The 15,024-nt window shown below is 44.1% G+C and overlaps 1 protein-coding gene across 1 annotated transcript in view; it reads left to right on the top strand.

The window, feature by feature from the left end:
- The first annotated feature begins 11,483 nt into the window (after positions 1-11,483).
- CNTNAP5 (contactin associated protein family member 5) overlaps positions 11,484-15,024 on the top strand; it is a 919,822-nt gene continuing 916,281 nt past the window's right edge. Inside the window, 1 exon segment of the mRNA XM_038741400.1 lies at positions 11,484-11,816. Within this exon segment, the coding sequence (XP_038597328.1) occupies positions 11,732-11,816 (85 nt within the window). The 5' untranslated portion in view covers positions 11,484-11,731.

Genomic DNA, 15,024 nt, shown 5'->3' with positions numbered 1-15,024 from the left:
TACTAGTATCGGCTACTAATACTCAGATTGGTATTTGTTAAGCATTTAGAGAAGCAGCTTGGCTCAGCGGAAAGAGCATGGGCTTTGGAGTCAGAGGTCATGGGTTCAAATCCCGACTCCGCCAATTGCCAGCTGTGTAACTTTGGGCAAGTCACTTAACTACTCTGAGCCTCAGTTACCCCTTCTGTAAAATGAGGATTAAAGACTGTGAGGCCCCCGTGGGACAACCTGATCACCTTGTAACCTCCCCAGTGCTCAGAACAGTGCTTTGCACATAGCAAGTGCTTAATAAATGCTATTATATTATTATTATTATTATTATTAATTCATTCATTCAATCGTATTTATTGAGCGCTTACTGTGTGCAGAGCACTGTACTAAGTGCTTGGGTAGTACAAGTTGGCTGCATATAGAGACGGTCCCTACCCAACAGCGGGCTCACAGTCTAGAAGGGGGAGACAGATAACAAAACAAAACATACTAACAAAATAAAATAAATAGAATAGTAAATATGTACAAGTAAAATAAACAGAGTAATAAATCTGTACAAACATATATACAGGTGCTGTGGGGAGGGGAAGGAAGTAGGGCTGGGGGGATGGGGAGGGGGAGAGGAAGGAGGGGGCTCAGTCTGGAAAGGCATCCTGGAGGAGGTGAGCTCTCAGTAGGGATTTGAAGGGAGGAAGAGAGCTAGCTTGGCGGATGTGTGGAGGGAGGGCATTCCAGGGCAGGGGGAGGACATGGGCGGGGGGTTGACGGTAGGACAGGCGAGAACAAGGCATACTGAGGAGGTTAGTGGCAGAGGAGCGGAGGGTGCAGACTGGGCTGGAGAAAGAAAGAAGGGAGGTGAGGTAGGAGGGGGCGAGGTAATGGACAGCCTTGAAGCCGAGAGTGAGGAGTTTTTACCTGATGCGTAGGTGGATCAGTAGCCACTGGAGACTTTTGAGGAGGGGAGTAACATGCCCAGAGCATTTCTGCACAAAGACAATCCAGACAGCAGCATGAAGTATAGATTGAAGTGGAGAGAGACAAGAGGATCGGAGATCAGAAAGGAGGCTGATGCAGTAATCCAGTCGGGATAGGATGAGAGATTGAACTAACAGGGTAACAGTTTGGATGGAGAGGAAAGGGTGGATCTTGGCGTTGTTGTGGAGGTGAGACCGGCAGTTTTTGATGACGGATTGGATGTGAGGGGTGAACGAGAGAGCAGAGTCAAGGATGACACCAAGGTTGTGGGCTTGTGAGATGGGTAGGATGGTAGTGCCATCAACAGTGATGGGAAAGTCAGGGAGAGGGCAGGGTTTGGGAGGGAATATAAGGAGTTCAGTCTTGGACATATTGAGTTTTAGATGGTGGGCAGATATCCAGATGGAGATGTCTTGAAGGCAGGAGGAGACATGAGCCTGAAGGGAGGGAGAGAGAGCAGGGGCAGAGATGTAGATTTGGGTGTCATCAGCGTAGCGATGATAGTTGATGCCGTGGGAGTGAATGAGTTCACCGAGGGAGTGAGTGTAGATAGAGAACAGAAGGGCACCAAGAACTGACCCTTGAGGAACCCCTATAGTAAGGGGATGTGAGGGGGAGGGGGAGCCCACAAAAGAGACTGAGAATGAATGGCCGGAGAGATAAGAGGAGAACCAGGAGAGGACATTATTACAAGTGAAGCATTGTCCTAACCACTAGGGTAGAATCTTGCTATTCAGGTTGGACCCTGCCCATGTCCCACCTGGGACTCACATACTAAATAGGCGGTAGAAAAGGTATTTAATCTCCATTGTACAAATGAGGAACTAAGGTACAGAGGAAATCAAGTGACTTGTCCAAGGTCACACAGCAAGCAAGTGGCAGAGGCTGGTTTAGAACCTAGATCCTCTGATGCCCCCCCTCAGGCTCATGTTCCTTATTCTGTACCATATGAGCCTAGGTGCCCACTCTTTTGGGTAAGATTGGGGGGCATGGTTCCCATTGGTTCCCCACCTGCAGGAGCTAAAACCATTACTCTCACCTCCTCAGCTCCTTGGGCTGGACTTCCAGATCCCAAAGAAGACTTCAGAACTGCCAAGGAAGTCTAAAAAAAAGCTAGGAGCTTTTAAACAGTGTTGTAAGAATCTCAAATAGGGATTGTGCTGACCCAGTAACTCTTCGAAGAGACTTCCTGCTGCTTCCAAGACCATCCTGTTTGCTGTCCCTTTATAAGTCCTGCCCTCTCTAAAAGGAAAGGCTAAAAGGAAAAAAAAAAAAATCTATGTTTGGCTCTGCTTTAGACTATAATATCTTGGAGGCAATAGTTTAAGGTCTCTAAAGGATCTATTCTTACTGGCCCACTGTGGTGACTCTTGCAGAATTAGCAGATGTTGTAATAGTATTGATTAAGCACGTACTGTGTGCAGCGCACTCTGTTAAGCACTCAGAACAGACAGGTGGAAAATAGACATGATCCCTGTCCCTTAGAGGTTCACAATCTAAAAGTGGAGAGAAGGAACTGGAGACAGACACAACAGGAATGATGAAACATTAAAACAAAACACAGACAAGTTAAGAAGAAAAATATAATCAGCTGCGGCTAGAGGAGCAGAATTTCAGGCTCCTTAGGGTTCAGAGTTCAGGGCACTGCCACAGTCACCAGTCTTCCTAGGGTTTTGTGGGGGCCTCATGGTTTGTGTGCAGAAGCAGCTATTGTCCCCAGCACAGCAGTCAAGAAGCACACCAGGAGCAGGACCCTAAGTTAATGATAAATAATAATAGTTATGGTACTGATTGAGAACTTACTATGTGCCAAGCACTTTTCTAAGCCATGGGGAAGATACAAGTTAATAAGGTTAGACACAGTTCCTCCCACATGGGGCTCATACTCTTAATCTCCATTTAGATATGAGGCAACAGAGGCACTGAGAAGCTATGGGACTTGTCCAAAGTCACACAGCAGACATGTGGTAGAGTCAGGATTAGAGTCTTCTAGTATCTGAGTTATACTCCAAAGTGGAATGCTAGGCCCCATGACAAGCTACTTTCCCACTCCCAGCCTTCTAGAAACCAGTGTTTGGAGGTATTGCTCAGTCAATACAGCTTTCCATAGGAAAAACAACCAGGAGGTGACATAAACACCAGCAGAAGTTGGGTCAAGAAGTATTAACTCAACTGCTCAGTCTCTATTGTTATGGAGGGCTCTGTTGGGGCAAGACAGTGCTATAGAAACTGGATTTCATTTCCTGAAGGGATTCCAAGATTCATTCCATTGTGCTTATCAGACGTGCGACCAAACAGGGTACTCAAAATGCCTATCATCATCATCATCATCAATCATATTTATTGAGCGCTTACTATGTGCAGAGCACTGTACTAAGCGCTTGGGAAGTACAAATTGGCAACATATAGAGACAGTCCCTACCCAACATTGGGCTCACAGTCTAAAAGGGGGAGACAGAGAACAAAACCAAACATACCTACAAAATAAAATAAATAGGATAGATAAGTACAAGTAAAATAAATAAATAAATAGAGTAATAAATATGTACAACCATATATACATATATACAGGTGCTGTGGGGAAGGGAAGGAGGTAAGATGGGGGGATGGAGAAGGGGACGAGGGGGAGAGGAAGGAAGGGGCTCAGTCTGAGAAGGCCTCCTGGAGGAGGTGAGCTCTCAGCAGGGCCTTGAAGGGAGGAAGAGAGCTAGCTTGGCGGAGGGGCAGAGGGAGGGCATTCCAGGCCCGGGGGATGACGTGGGCCGGGGGTCGATGGTGGGACAGGCGAGAACGAGGTACGGTGAGGAGATTAGCGGTGGAGGAGCGGAGGGTGAGGGCTGGGCAGTAGAAGGAGAGAAGGGAGGTGAGGTAGGAGGGAGCGAGGTGATGGACAGCCTTGAAGCTCAGGGTGAGGAGTTTCTGCCTGATGCGCAGATTGATTGTTAGCCACTGGAGATTTTTGAGGAGGGGAGTAATATGCCCAGAGCGTTTCTGGACAAAGATAATCCGTGCAGCAGCATGAAGTATGGATTGAAGTGGAGAGAGACACGAGGATGGGAGATCAGAGAGAAGGCTGGTGCAGTAGTCCAGACGGGATAGGATGAGAGCTTGAATGAGCAGGGTAGCAGTTTGGATGGAGAGGAAAGGGAGGATCTTGGCAATGTTGCGGAGCTGAGACCGGCAGGTTTTGGTGACGGCTTGGATGTGAGTGGTGAATGAGAGAGCGGAGTCGAGGATGACACCAAGGTTGCGGGCTTGTGAGACGGGAAGGATGGTAGTGCCGTCAACAGAGATGGGCAAGTCAGGGAGAGGACAAGGTTACTATAGGTATTCATATAAAGAGTCACTTCCTAACTTACTTTTGCAGTGCAGCTCATTCACTCCTTCAGATGTAAAAAAAAACATCCTTTAGACTTAGATACTTTGAAATGTACAGAATCAGGATGGCAAGAAGAGGCCACGCTACTTGTCCCAAAGCGTATTCTTAGCATTTCAAGGTCAAGATACATTTTCTCATTTTTAAAACTTGGTAGTAGGAATTATGCTTTCCATTCATTCATTCGTTCATTCAGTCATATTTATTGAGCTCTTACTTTGTGCTGAGCATAGTGCTAAGCACTTGGGAAGTACAAGTCGGCAACATATAGAGACAGTCCCTACCCAACAATGGGCTCACAGACTAGAAGGGGGAGACAGACAACAAAACAAAACATATAGACAGATGTCAAAATCACAAGAACAAATAGAATTATAGGTATATGCACACCATTAAGAAAATTAATAGAATAGGATATATGTACAAGTGAAATAGAGTAATAAATCTGTACAAATATATACGAGTGCTGTGGGGAGGGTAAGGAGGTAGGGACGGGGGTGATGGGGAGGAGGAGAGGGAAAAGGGGGCTCAGTCTGGGATGGCCTAAGTGCTTTCCAAGCACTTCGTACAGTGCTCTGCACACAGTAAGTGCTCAACAAATGCAATTGAATGAATAGATGAATGCATTCCACTTAGGTGTAACTATGAACATAAAGATCTGTCTGTATCTACCTCTTCTGGTACCACCTTTCTCCTCTGAAGTCTTTCATTTTTTCTGCTCTTCAGGACATCTCTGAATTGATGTACTACCATATCAACCTTTGACGTACTTCAGACTGAAAGTGTCCAAACTGGACTCCACATCTGCCCACCCATATACTCTTCTCACCCAACTTTCCTATCACAGTGGACACGACCACCATCCTCCGTCTCAAGCCCTTAACCTTAACGTTATCCTTGAATCATTTCTCTCCTTCAGTCTGCATATTTAGACAGTTACCAAACCCTTTCAGCTCTATCTTCACAACATCTTTAGAGTTCACGCTTTCCTCTCCATTGAAAGTGTTACATCGCTGATCCAAGTACTTATCATATCCTTATCAGCGCTTAGAACAGTGCTTTAGCGCTTAGAACGGTGCTTTGCACATAGTAAGCGCTTAATAAATGCCATTATTATTATCCAGCCTTGACTATTGTATCAGCCTCCTTGCTGACCACCCAGTCTATTTCTCCCCTCATTCCGTCATTCATTCATTCAATCATATTTATTAAGCACTTACTGTGTGCAGAGCACTGTACTAAGCGCTTGGGAAGTACAAGTCGGCAACATACAGAGACGGTCCCTACCCAACAACGGGCTTGCCAATCCAAACTTCATTCTGGTGTCTGGTTGATCTTTTTCTAAAAATAAGCATTCAGTCTACATTGAGAAGCAGCATGACATAGTGGATAGAACTCAAACGTGGGAGTCAGAAGGTCATGGGTTCTAAGCCCAGCTCCACCATTTCCCTGCTGTGTGACCTTGGGCAAGTCACTTCACTTCTCAGTGCCTCGGTTCCCTCATCTGAAAAATGAGGATTGAGACTGTGAGTACCACCTGGGACTGTGTCCAACCTGATTTGCTTGTATCCACCCCAGTGCTTAGTATAGTGCCTGGCACATAGTGAGTACTTAACAAATCCCGGCATCATTATTATTATCTCCCCACTCCTCGAAAACTTCCAGTAGTTGCTCACCATCTCCATATCAAACAGAAACTTCCCACTACTCAATCTGCTCTCTCCCCCGACATATCTTCACTTCTCTCCCACGACAACCTTTGTTACTCTAACAACCTCCTCACTGTGTCCTGATCTTTTTCATTTATCGTTAAACCATATTTTACACCCTCCTCCTACTTGGAATTTCTCCGCCTTGACATCCAGCAGACCACAACTCTCCATCTTTGAAATGCTTTGTGAGTAGGGAATATGTCTTTGTTCTACTGTACTCTTGCAGCCACTTAGTATACTGCTCTGCACATAGTAGGTGCTTAATAAATGCAATTGATTGCTTGATAGAAGTCCTACTGGAATCCTAACTCCTCCAGAAAGCCTTGCCTGGGAAATCTCTGACCTTCCCACCTTATCTTCCCTCCCTTCTCCGTTACCTAAGTCTATAACCTCCAAGTAATTAAGTACCCAAACTACTCTTATAGCACTTGTATAGACATACCCTTCCTCTCTGAGGTTTCCCTTACGTGGGGAGGAAGTTGGTGGAGGACATTTGGCATTTATTAAATGCTTACTATGTGCTTTGCACATGGTGTTTAATGGGTGCCATCATTATTATTATTATTGTTATTCATCTCCATTTTCCAGATGAGGGAACTGAGGCCCAGAAAACTTGTACTACCCAAGAGCTTAGTACAGTGCTATGCACACAATAAGCACTCAATAAATACGATTGAATGAATGAATGAATGCAAAGCACTGTCCTAAGTGCTGGGGGAGATACAAGGTGATCAGGTTGTCCCACGGGGGGCTCACAGTCTTCATCCCCATTTTACAGATGAGGGGACTGAGGCCCAGAGAAGTGAAGTGACTTGCCCAAAGTTACACAGCTGACAAGAGGTGGAGCCGGGATTTGAACCCATGACCTCTGACTCCAAAGCCAGGGCTCTTTCCACTGAGCCATGCTGCTTCTCTAAGAATCTAGAATCATTAAGTATAATCAGGTTTCTGAGGTGATGTGGATTTCATTTAACCATGCTACGTCACCCTTCATTAACTTGCATAATTGAGTTGACTGTACACATGAAGCCCTTTAAAGCCCCTTGGAAGAAAGGCACTACAGATATTCCAGCCATCATTAATAATCCTATATTTTTTGTCAGCATGAGAAAATAAAGGGATTACTGTATTTCCATTACACCTTCCAAAGGATGGATTTAGTAGACTAAGAGGTTTATAAAATCATTTCAATAGGTAAACATTCTAGTGTAAAATTTTTAGTAGTGATTAATAGTCTGCTTCTAATGAACGTCCTGGCAATATGCTCCCAGAAGATGGTAATTGTTTACACTATTGTTTGAAAGAAACAGCTGTTTACCACTCCATTCATAGCTCTGGCTCTCACTTTAAGTTAAAACAAATCCTTAATAAAGTGTCACTGTTTAAGTGAAAAATTTCTCCAGAAGCAGGTTTGTTCAGTAGAAAAGTACTCTTCTGAAAATGGGACTTTAAAGCAGCATGCAATTTGCATTCATAATACTCATTTACTGGTATTTGGACAACTGAGTCGTTTTCTGACATTTTGAAGATCAGTTCCAGTCAAAGTGTCGCTGCATAACGGATTTTCCCGATCATATTAATCGATCATATTTATTGAGAATTTATTGTGTTCAGAGGACTATATTAAGCACTTGGGAGAGTATAGCGGAATAGAGAAGGTAGACAATCTTCCTCTATGTATTAATCTTTAGATGCTGCCATTTGAAGGCACTCTGATGAGAAGCAAATCTCAGCATCGTCTCAAGTTTGAACTTGGCTAAATATCCCCTCTCCACTAGTCTTTTCTTCTCAAGACTTATATGCTGTCTGAAGTTAAGGGGTGAACATGACTGGACATAGCCTATGATCCCATTATTCTTGGCTGGCTTAAGCATATTTATCATCTCAAAAGAATAGACACTTCTCAGAGTGGAGACACAGCTCCAAATAAATTATCCTCCAGGATTAAAGCTGGATCATTAATACAATTTTTACCTGACTGACTCAGCACCTTGTCGATATAGGGGTGAGGGCATAAAGAAAGCAACACGGTTACATCTGAGGAATCATTAATTGAAAAGGACACCACATCCTGTGAATAGTAATGCATCTCATGAGGATTGAATGATACGGTAAACATAGCAATAGCGTAGTCACTGTGAAATATATATATATACATACATATATATATTTATACATACATTTTAAAAGAGGAAAAGCCTCCCAACCCTCTTTTCAGCTACTAGACATAATATAGACCCTTTTGGTGGGAATTACCATTTCTCTCTTTTAAAAACAAATGCAAGTTCAATTTAGGCATTGGGTGACACCGCCCAGGGGCAGAATCAGATAGCCCAGTGCTTAAAACAGTGCTTGGCACATAGTAAGCGCTGAACAAATCCCATTATTATTATTTTATTATAACTATGATTATATATTGCAATTATAATAATTGTGATATTTATTAAGCACTGGCTGCATGCCAAGCACTGGGAAGGATGCAAGAGAGTGAAATGTGTGCTCTGCGCAAAGCTCTCAGAAAACATTATTGGGCAATTAAACTCTACATCTTTAATTGTTTATAAATTTAATTGCCAGGTGAGCAAGCCGTGCATGCTGGCCAGCCACACACATGTACACAAACACACTCCATGCATTAGATAGCCATGTGGTCGCTCATGTCTCCCGCATCCTGCTCTCACCTCTAGCCGGGACCCAATTTCCAGTAAAGGCTGCTCGCTTTCCGTGGAAGCAGAGAGAAGCTGGGGCTAAAAAAACAGGGAAAGGAAGAGTCAGCTACGATTTATCCGAGACAGAGGAAGATTTTCCATTAGGGACTACGAGCCCTGAAGCTCCAGCCTCACCCCGCAGGAATTAGTCTCTAAAATCCCCACTTAAACCCGAGGTTTGCAATGCAACGTGAATCCGGCACATCTCCATCCTCTCTCAGCCCCCTTTTTCTCTCTCTCCTTCGCAAGGTGTTTCTGCACTTCCCCTTTGCCTGGAGGAGGGAATGGAGAGAGAGAGGGGAAAAAGATGCATTTAGAAGAGAGAGAGGGAAAAAAATGTAATTCATTCATTCATTCAATCGTATTGAGCGCTTACTGTGTGCAAAGCACTGTACTAATTAATCAATCGTATTTATTGAGTGCTTACTGTGTGCAAAGCACTGTACTAAGCGCTTGGGTAGTACAAGCTGGAAACATATTCATTCATTCATTCATTCAATCGTATTGATTGGTCGCTTACCGTGTGCAGAGCACTGTACTAAGCGCTTGGGAAATACAAGTTGACAACATGTAGAGACGGTCCCTACCCAACAACAGCTCACAGTCTCCAAGGGGGAGACAGACACTAAAACAAGCAGACAGCCGCCAATTGCATCAAAATAGGTAAATAGAATTATAGCTATATGCACCTCATTAATAAAGTAATAAATATGTACAAATATTTACAAACGCTTTGGGGAGGGGAAGGGGGTTCATTCATTCATTCATTCAATCGTATTTATTGAGTGCTTACTGTGTGCAAAGCACTGTACTAAGCGCTTGGGAAGTACAAGTTGGCACATATAGAGACGGTCCCTACCCAACAACAGCTCACAGTCTCCAAGGGGGAGACAGACAGCAGAACAAGCAGACAGCCGCCAATTGCATCAAAATAGGTAAATAGAATTGTAGCTATATGCACCTCATTAATAGAGTAATAAATATGTACAAATATCTACAAGTGCTGTGGGGAGGGGAAGGGGGTTCATTCATTCATTCATTCAGTCATATTTACTGAGTGCTTACTGTGTGCAGAGCCCTGTACCAAGCGCTTGGGAAGTACAAGTTGGCAACATATTCATTCATTCATTCATTCAATCGTATTTATTGAGTGCTTACTGTGTGCCGAGCACTCTACTAAGCGCTTGGGAAGTACAAGTTGGCAACATATAGAGACAGTCCCTACCCAACAACGGCTCACAGTCTCCAAGGGGGAGACAGAACAAGCAGACACCCGCAAATTGCATCAAAATAGGTAAATAGAATTACAGCTATATTCACCTCCTTAATAGAATAATAAATATGTACAAATATTTACAAGCGCTGTGGGGAGGGGAAGTGGGTTCATTCTTTCATTCATTCAGTCGTATTTACTGAGCGCTCACTGTGTGCAGAGCCCTGTACTAAGCGCTTGGGAAGTACAAGTTGGCAATACATTCATTCAGTCAGTCGTATTTATTGAGCGCTTACTGTGTGCAGAGCACTGGACTAAGCGCTTCGGAAGTACAAGTTGGCAACATATTCATTCATTCATTCAATCGTATTGATTGAGCGCTTACTGTGTGCAGAGCACTGGACTAAGTGCTTGGGAAGTGCTAGTTGGCAACATATTCATTTATTCATTCAACCGTATTGATTGAGTGCTTACTGTGTGCAGAGCTCTGTACTAAGCGCTTGGGAAGTACAAGTTGGCAACATATTCATTCAATCGTATTTATTGAGCGCTTACTGGATGCAGAGCTCTGTACTAAGCGCTTGGGAAGTGCAAGTTGGCAACATATAGAGACAGCCCCTACCCACCAACGGGCTCACAGTCTAGAAGGGGGAGGCAGAGAACGAAACATATTAACCAACTAAAATAAATAGAATATGTAGAAATAGAGTAATAAATCCGTCCAAAAATATATACAGGTGGGTAGGGCAGAGGTAGGGAGGGGGGGCGATGGGGAGGAAAGGGGAAGAAGGGGAAGGCCTCCTGGAGGTGGTGAGCTCTCAGTCAGGCTTTGAAGGAGGCCTTCCCAGACTGAGCCCCTTCCTTCCTCTCCCCCTCGTCCCCCTCTCCATCCCCCCCATCTTACCTCCTTCCCTTCCCCACAGCACCTGCATATATGTATATATGTTTGTACATATTTATTACTCTATTTATTTATTTATTTTCCTTGTACCTATCTATTCTATTTCTTTTATTCTGTTAATATGTTTGGTTTGGTTCTCTGTCTCTCCCTTCTAGACTGTGAGCCCACTGTTGGGTAGGGACTGTATATGTTGCCAGCTTGTACTTCCCGAGCGCTTAGTACAGTGCTCTGCACACAGGAAGCGCTCAATCAATACGATTGATTGATTGGTTGACTGATTGATTGATTGAAGGGAGGAAGAGAGCTAGTTTGGGGGATGTGGAGAGCTGCCCTTTCCCAGCTCTCTGGCGTTCGCCGGCTGATCTGTCTTTTGGAGCTGAGGCTGGAGGGTTCGTCCTTTAGGAAAGCGCTGCAGAGGGGTGGAAAAACCGCTTTATAAGCGAGCGAGGGGGCGGAGGCTGAGAGAGGGAAGGCGGGGCAGAGCAGGGCGTCGCGCCTATAAGGCTCTGTCCCCCGGCACTGGTCCTGATTTCAGCTCTGCGCGCCCCAGCCCCTACAACGCGGCTCCTGCTCTTGCTTTGGGAGGAAGGGGCTTGGCAGCTTGAAAGAGGGAGGAGCAGCAGAAGGGCAGCAGTAGCTGCTGCTGCTGGAGGAGGAGGAGCAGGTGGACAGGGAGAAAGGATCCCTCCCCCCTTTTGAGCCGGGGTGTCCGCGGGATGGAGAGGGACAGCCAGTGACGGGCGCGCAGAGGAAGGGACAGGTGGATGGGGGAGGGAAAAGGGGGGACCAAGAGAGAGACACCCTTGGCATCTGTGGCCATCCCGGATTAGGCCCAGAGGGAACGCTCCGGAGAAGATGGATTCGGTCCCCAAGGTGGTGGCCAGTGTTTTGACTTTGCTGTTCTCCAGTCTCTACCACCCAGGATGGGCAGCGACCAATTGTAAGTAGAGGATGGAGGCGCACGGTGATACTTTAGGCAAAGCGGGCTGGGGGTTCTGCTCAATTTCCTGGGAGGAGAGGAGGCCCCAGGGGTCGGTTTGGGGGGCGGTGAGTTCCTCCAAAAGTTAGCTGGGTGGGGGATTGCCAGGTGGAACAGCCCTCTCTTCCTGGGGAGGATGCCCGCCCTGATTCAATCAATCGTATTTATTGAGCGCTTACTATGTGCAGAGCACTGTACTAAGCGCTTGGGAAGTACAAATTGGCATCACATAGAGACAGTCCCTACCCAACAGTGGGCTCACAGTCTAAAAGACTGTACAGATTCCTGAACTATAAAGTTCTGGGGAGACGATAAGGTCTCTGGCATAACCTTGCAACTCCTCGGTGACCGTGGTTTTCCTCGGAATGGGATTCCAAGTGGGCCACGTTTGGGATTGCGAGCCTAACAAGGATGCCACTAGCCACTTGGCAGAGACCATGGCTGACTTGAGAATGCAGCTTGCATTTGCAGTAAACTCAGCCACCCGTGATATATGGCCCTCAGATTTTTCCCCAGATGGAACGAATCTCCTGTGGGTGTCTGACAGCCACAGGGCGTCCTGGCTTGAAATGATCCTGTTCCAGTTGCTCTGGGGAGGGGTTCTAAGCAGCAAAATCAACTATGCACATTGGGTGTACAGATCTTGTGCCCCCCGCCCAGAAAAATCCTGTATAATGGAGGAAGAGAGCTGAAGGGGGGGGAGGGTCCCTAAAATTCACCAAACCAAAAACCTTGTCTTAAATATATGGCAACAGTGCATGCTGAAATCTAAAACTTAACCTTCGCACCCCATGATATTGTGGTTAATAGGCACGGAGGTTGAAGGCAGAAGAATCTGGGACCTGGAGAGTGTGCTGTATATTTAAGGACCACAGTTAGTCAAAGTTGAATGAATTGTCGATGGCTTTATAGCCTTAAGCTCAATTGCTTCGCCCCTTTATCAGGAGAGAAGGGAAGTCTTTCTCCTTCATTTCCGAGGGGTGGAAAGACTTCATTAACTCATCTGCGGGGGCTTTTTCAGATGGTATCAATTGCTAAAGTTTCCTTTGGCTTCCCGGCCATACTTTGGAAATAATGACATTTGTTCTGCTCCTGTGTGCTAGTATCTTCACTGTCACAGAGAAGAGAATGAATAAGGGTTTGGGGAGGAAAGAGTGATTCAGAACGTTCTCATTTTACCCTTCTTCCCTCTGTCCTTCGGGGTAGGGAATAGATTTGGGCAGATAATCCTTTCCCTTTCCTGTACCTAATTACCGAAAGGAATCAACCGTGCAGCCAAGCCCATTAGGGAATCCAGCATTTAGAGTCTGCAGAGTTTACACAGGAGTCTTTATGGAGGTATTATTGAAGCTTTCTGTCACCATGGTAGAAATGAGATGGATCGAATGCCGGTAGGCTTGTAGAACCCACCCTAGCAATGAGATTCAAGATCGGAACGGATATTATTATTCGCAGATTCATTCTGCCCATTTTCTAAACCAAACGTAGTCCGCGATGTCTTGGAAAAATCATTTATACTAAAAGGAAAGGGTAGTGGTGGAAGTTTCTCTTTAACTGTTGTAGGTTTCTTGCCTCAGAACACTAGAGGTCGGTATTGCCTTATTGATGCATTGGCCTGCGAAATCTCGGAATTTTCTGAATTTCACTATTTATGCGAAGAAAAAGGAGACATTGAATTATTCTACATTTCCCGACCTTTTTTTCCCCTAAATATTCACTATAAATAACGAAACATTTTGGCTCTCCTATCCAGTCTTGTCTTAATAAGACAGAATTAGAAAAGGGCTTCTTGAGATTCACTGGACTACAGTTTACGTATTTTCGGTGGACAGGAAATTGTGACTTTTTTAAAGTCTGAAGTTTGCCATAGCTATTGCTGTATTAGTCATTTCCTAACATTTAAAAAGATACCCTGAAATGAGTCTTACTTATTCCTGATACTTAAATGTCTTTGTTCCAATAAAACCTTCCCTTGATTATACGTAACTTCGCAAATATTTAGGAGGCAATCTTTTCTATGGCGAGTGAGTACAACACTGGTACTCTACAAACACCTCTTTCTTTTCAATGACTACTGAATTAGCCCTGAACTGCTCACATCTACTGGAAGATACAATACAGAGCATTTGAAAAGTCTACATGCTTCACATTTTTTCTTCAAGCCTCATGTTTGCTTCTCCCATTTACCTAATCCTTAACCAATTAACTAATATGCTCTTGAATAGAGCCTGTGAATTTGTTTTCTTTTTTTTAATAAAGCATGTTTTTGGAGGAGAGGTGATATGAAATTTTCTCTCATTATGCATGTATTAAAAGGATATTTAAAAGTAAGAGCTCGCTTTATGTTTGCAACTTGAGAAATTATTTCTTGGCATTGAATAGCTTTACAAAATATCCCATTTCATTCGAACATGTCTGGAATTTGATTTCATCAAATTAATTTCTTATTTTTTTCCTGCACTGATTTCTACTTCTAAATACTTGTTTTCTTTGTAATCCAAGGAAAACAGTCCCATGGAACCTCAAGAAATCAGTTAATGTGTTCTGTCATAGATTCTGAAGGTTACTGTGAAATAACATGAATTCAAATCAGATCATAATAAAAAATATAGCTTCAGACTTTTCCCTGATGAAGGTTTCTAGTATAGGTAGAACATATCTACTAGGCTTTTTCCTGAAAATTAGTGAATTTCCAACTGTAGGTATAATAGGCAAATGTGAAAAGGCAGCAAGAGGACAGGTTGTGTGTTCTAATTCTACCACTCTGTGGAAGAGTTGACCACGTTGCCAGGTTACATAATCACGATGCTCTTCTTTGCTCTACATGGCTAATCATAGGATTAATTGAGAGTTTATGAACTTGGCTGTCAAGTGTTTTGTCTGTGAACAATGTTATAAATACCGTAAGATGAAACTTTTTTAAAAATTTAGAAGGTAAAAAATAAACATGGGCTGGGAGTTGGGTGTGGGGGAGTGATCAAAGACCAATGAATGATTTTATTATTTATTTGAATAGCGATCATTGGGTTCATTGGGTTCATTGACTATTATCAATGTCTTGATTTGATTAATGCCTCTTTTTCAAAACCCTGAGGTGCTTTGCACATACGATTAAATGCATGGATATTTTCTTGATTATAGACCAAGGATTGGAAGAGGCTTTGAGAAG

The sequence above is a fragment of the Tachyglossus aculeatus genome, chromosome 1 (genome assembly GCF_015852505.1).
Source record: "Tachyglossus aculeatus isolate mTacAcu1 chromosome 1, mTacAcu1.pri, whole genome shotgun sequence".
Classification (NCBI taxonomy): Eukaryota; Metazoa; Chordata; class Mammalia; order Monotremata; family Tachyglossidae; genus Tachyglossus; species Tachyglossus aculeatus.
Note: the sequence above shows the minus strand (reverse complement) of the source record. Positions and strands in the feature narration are given on the sequence as shown.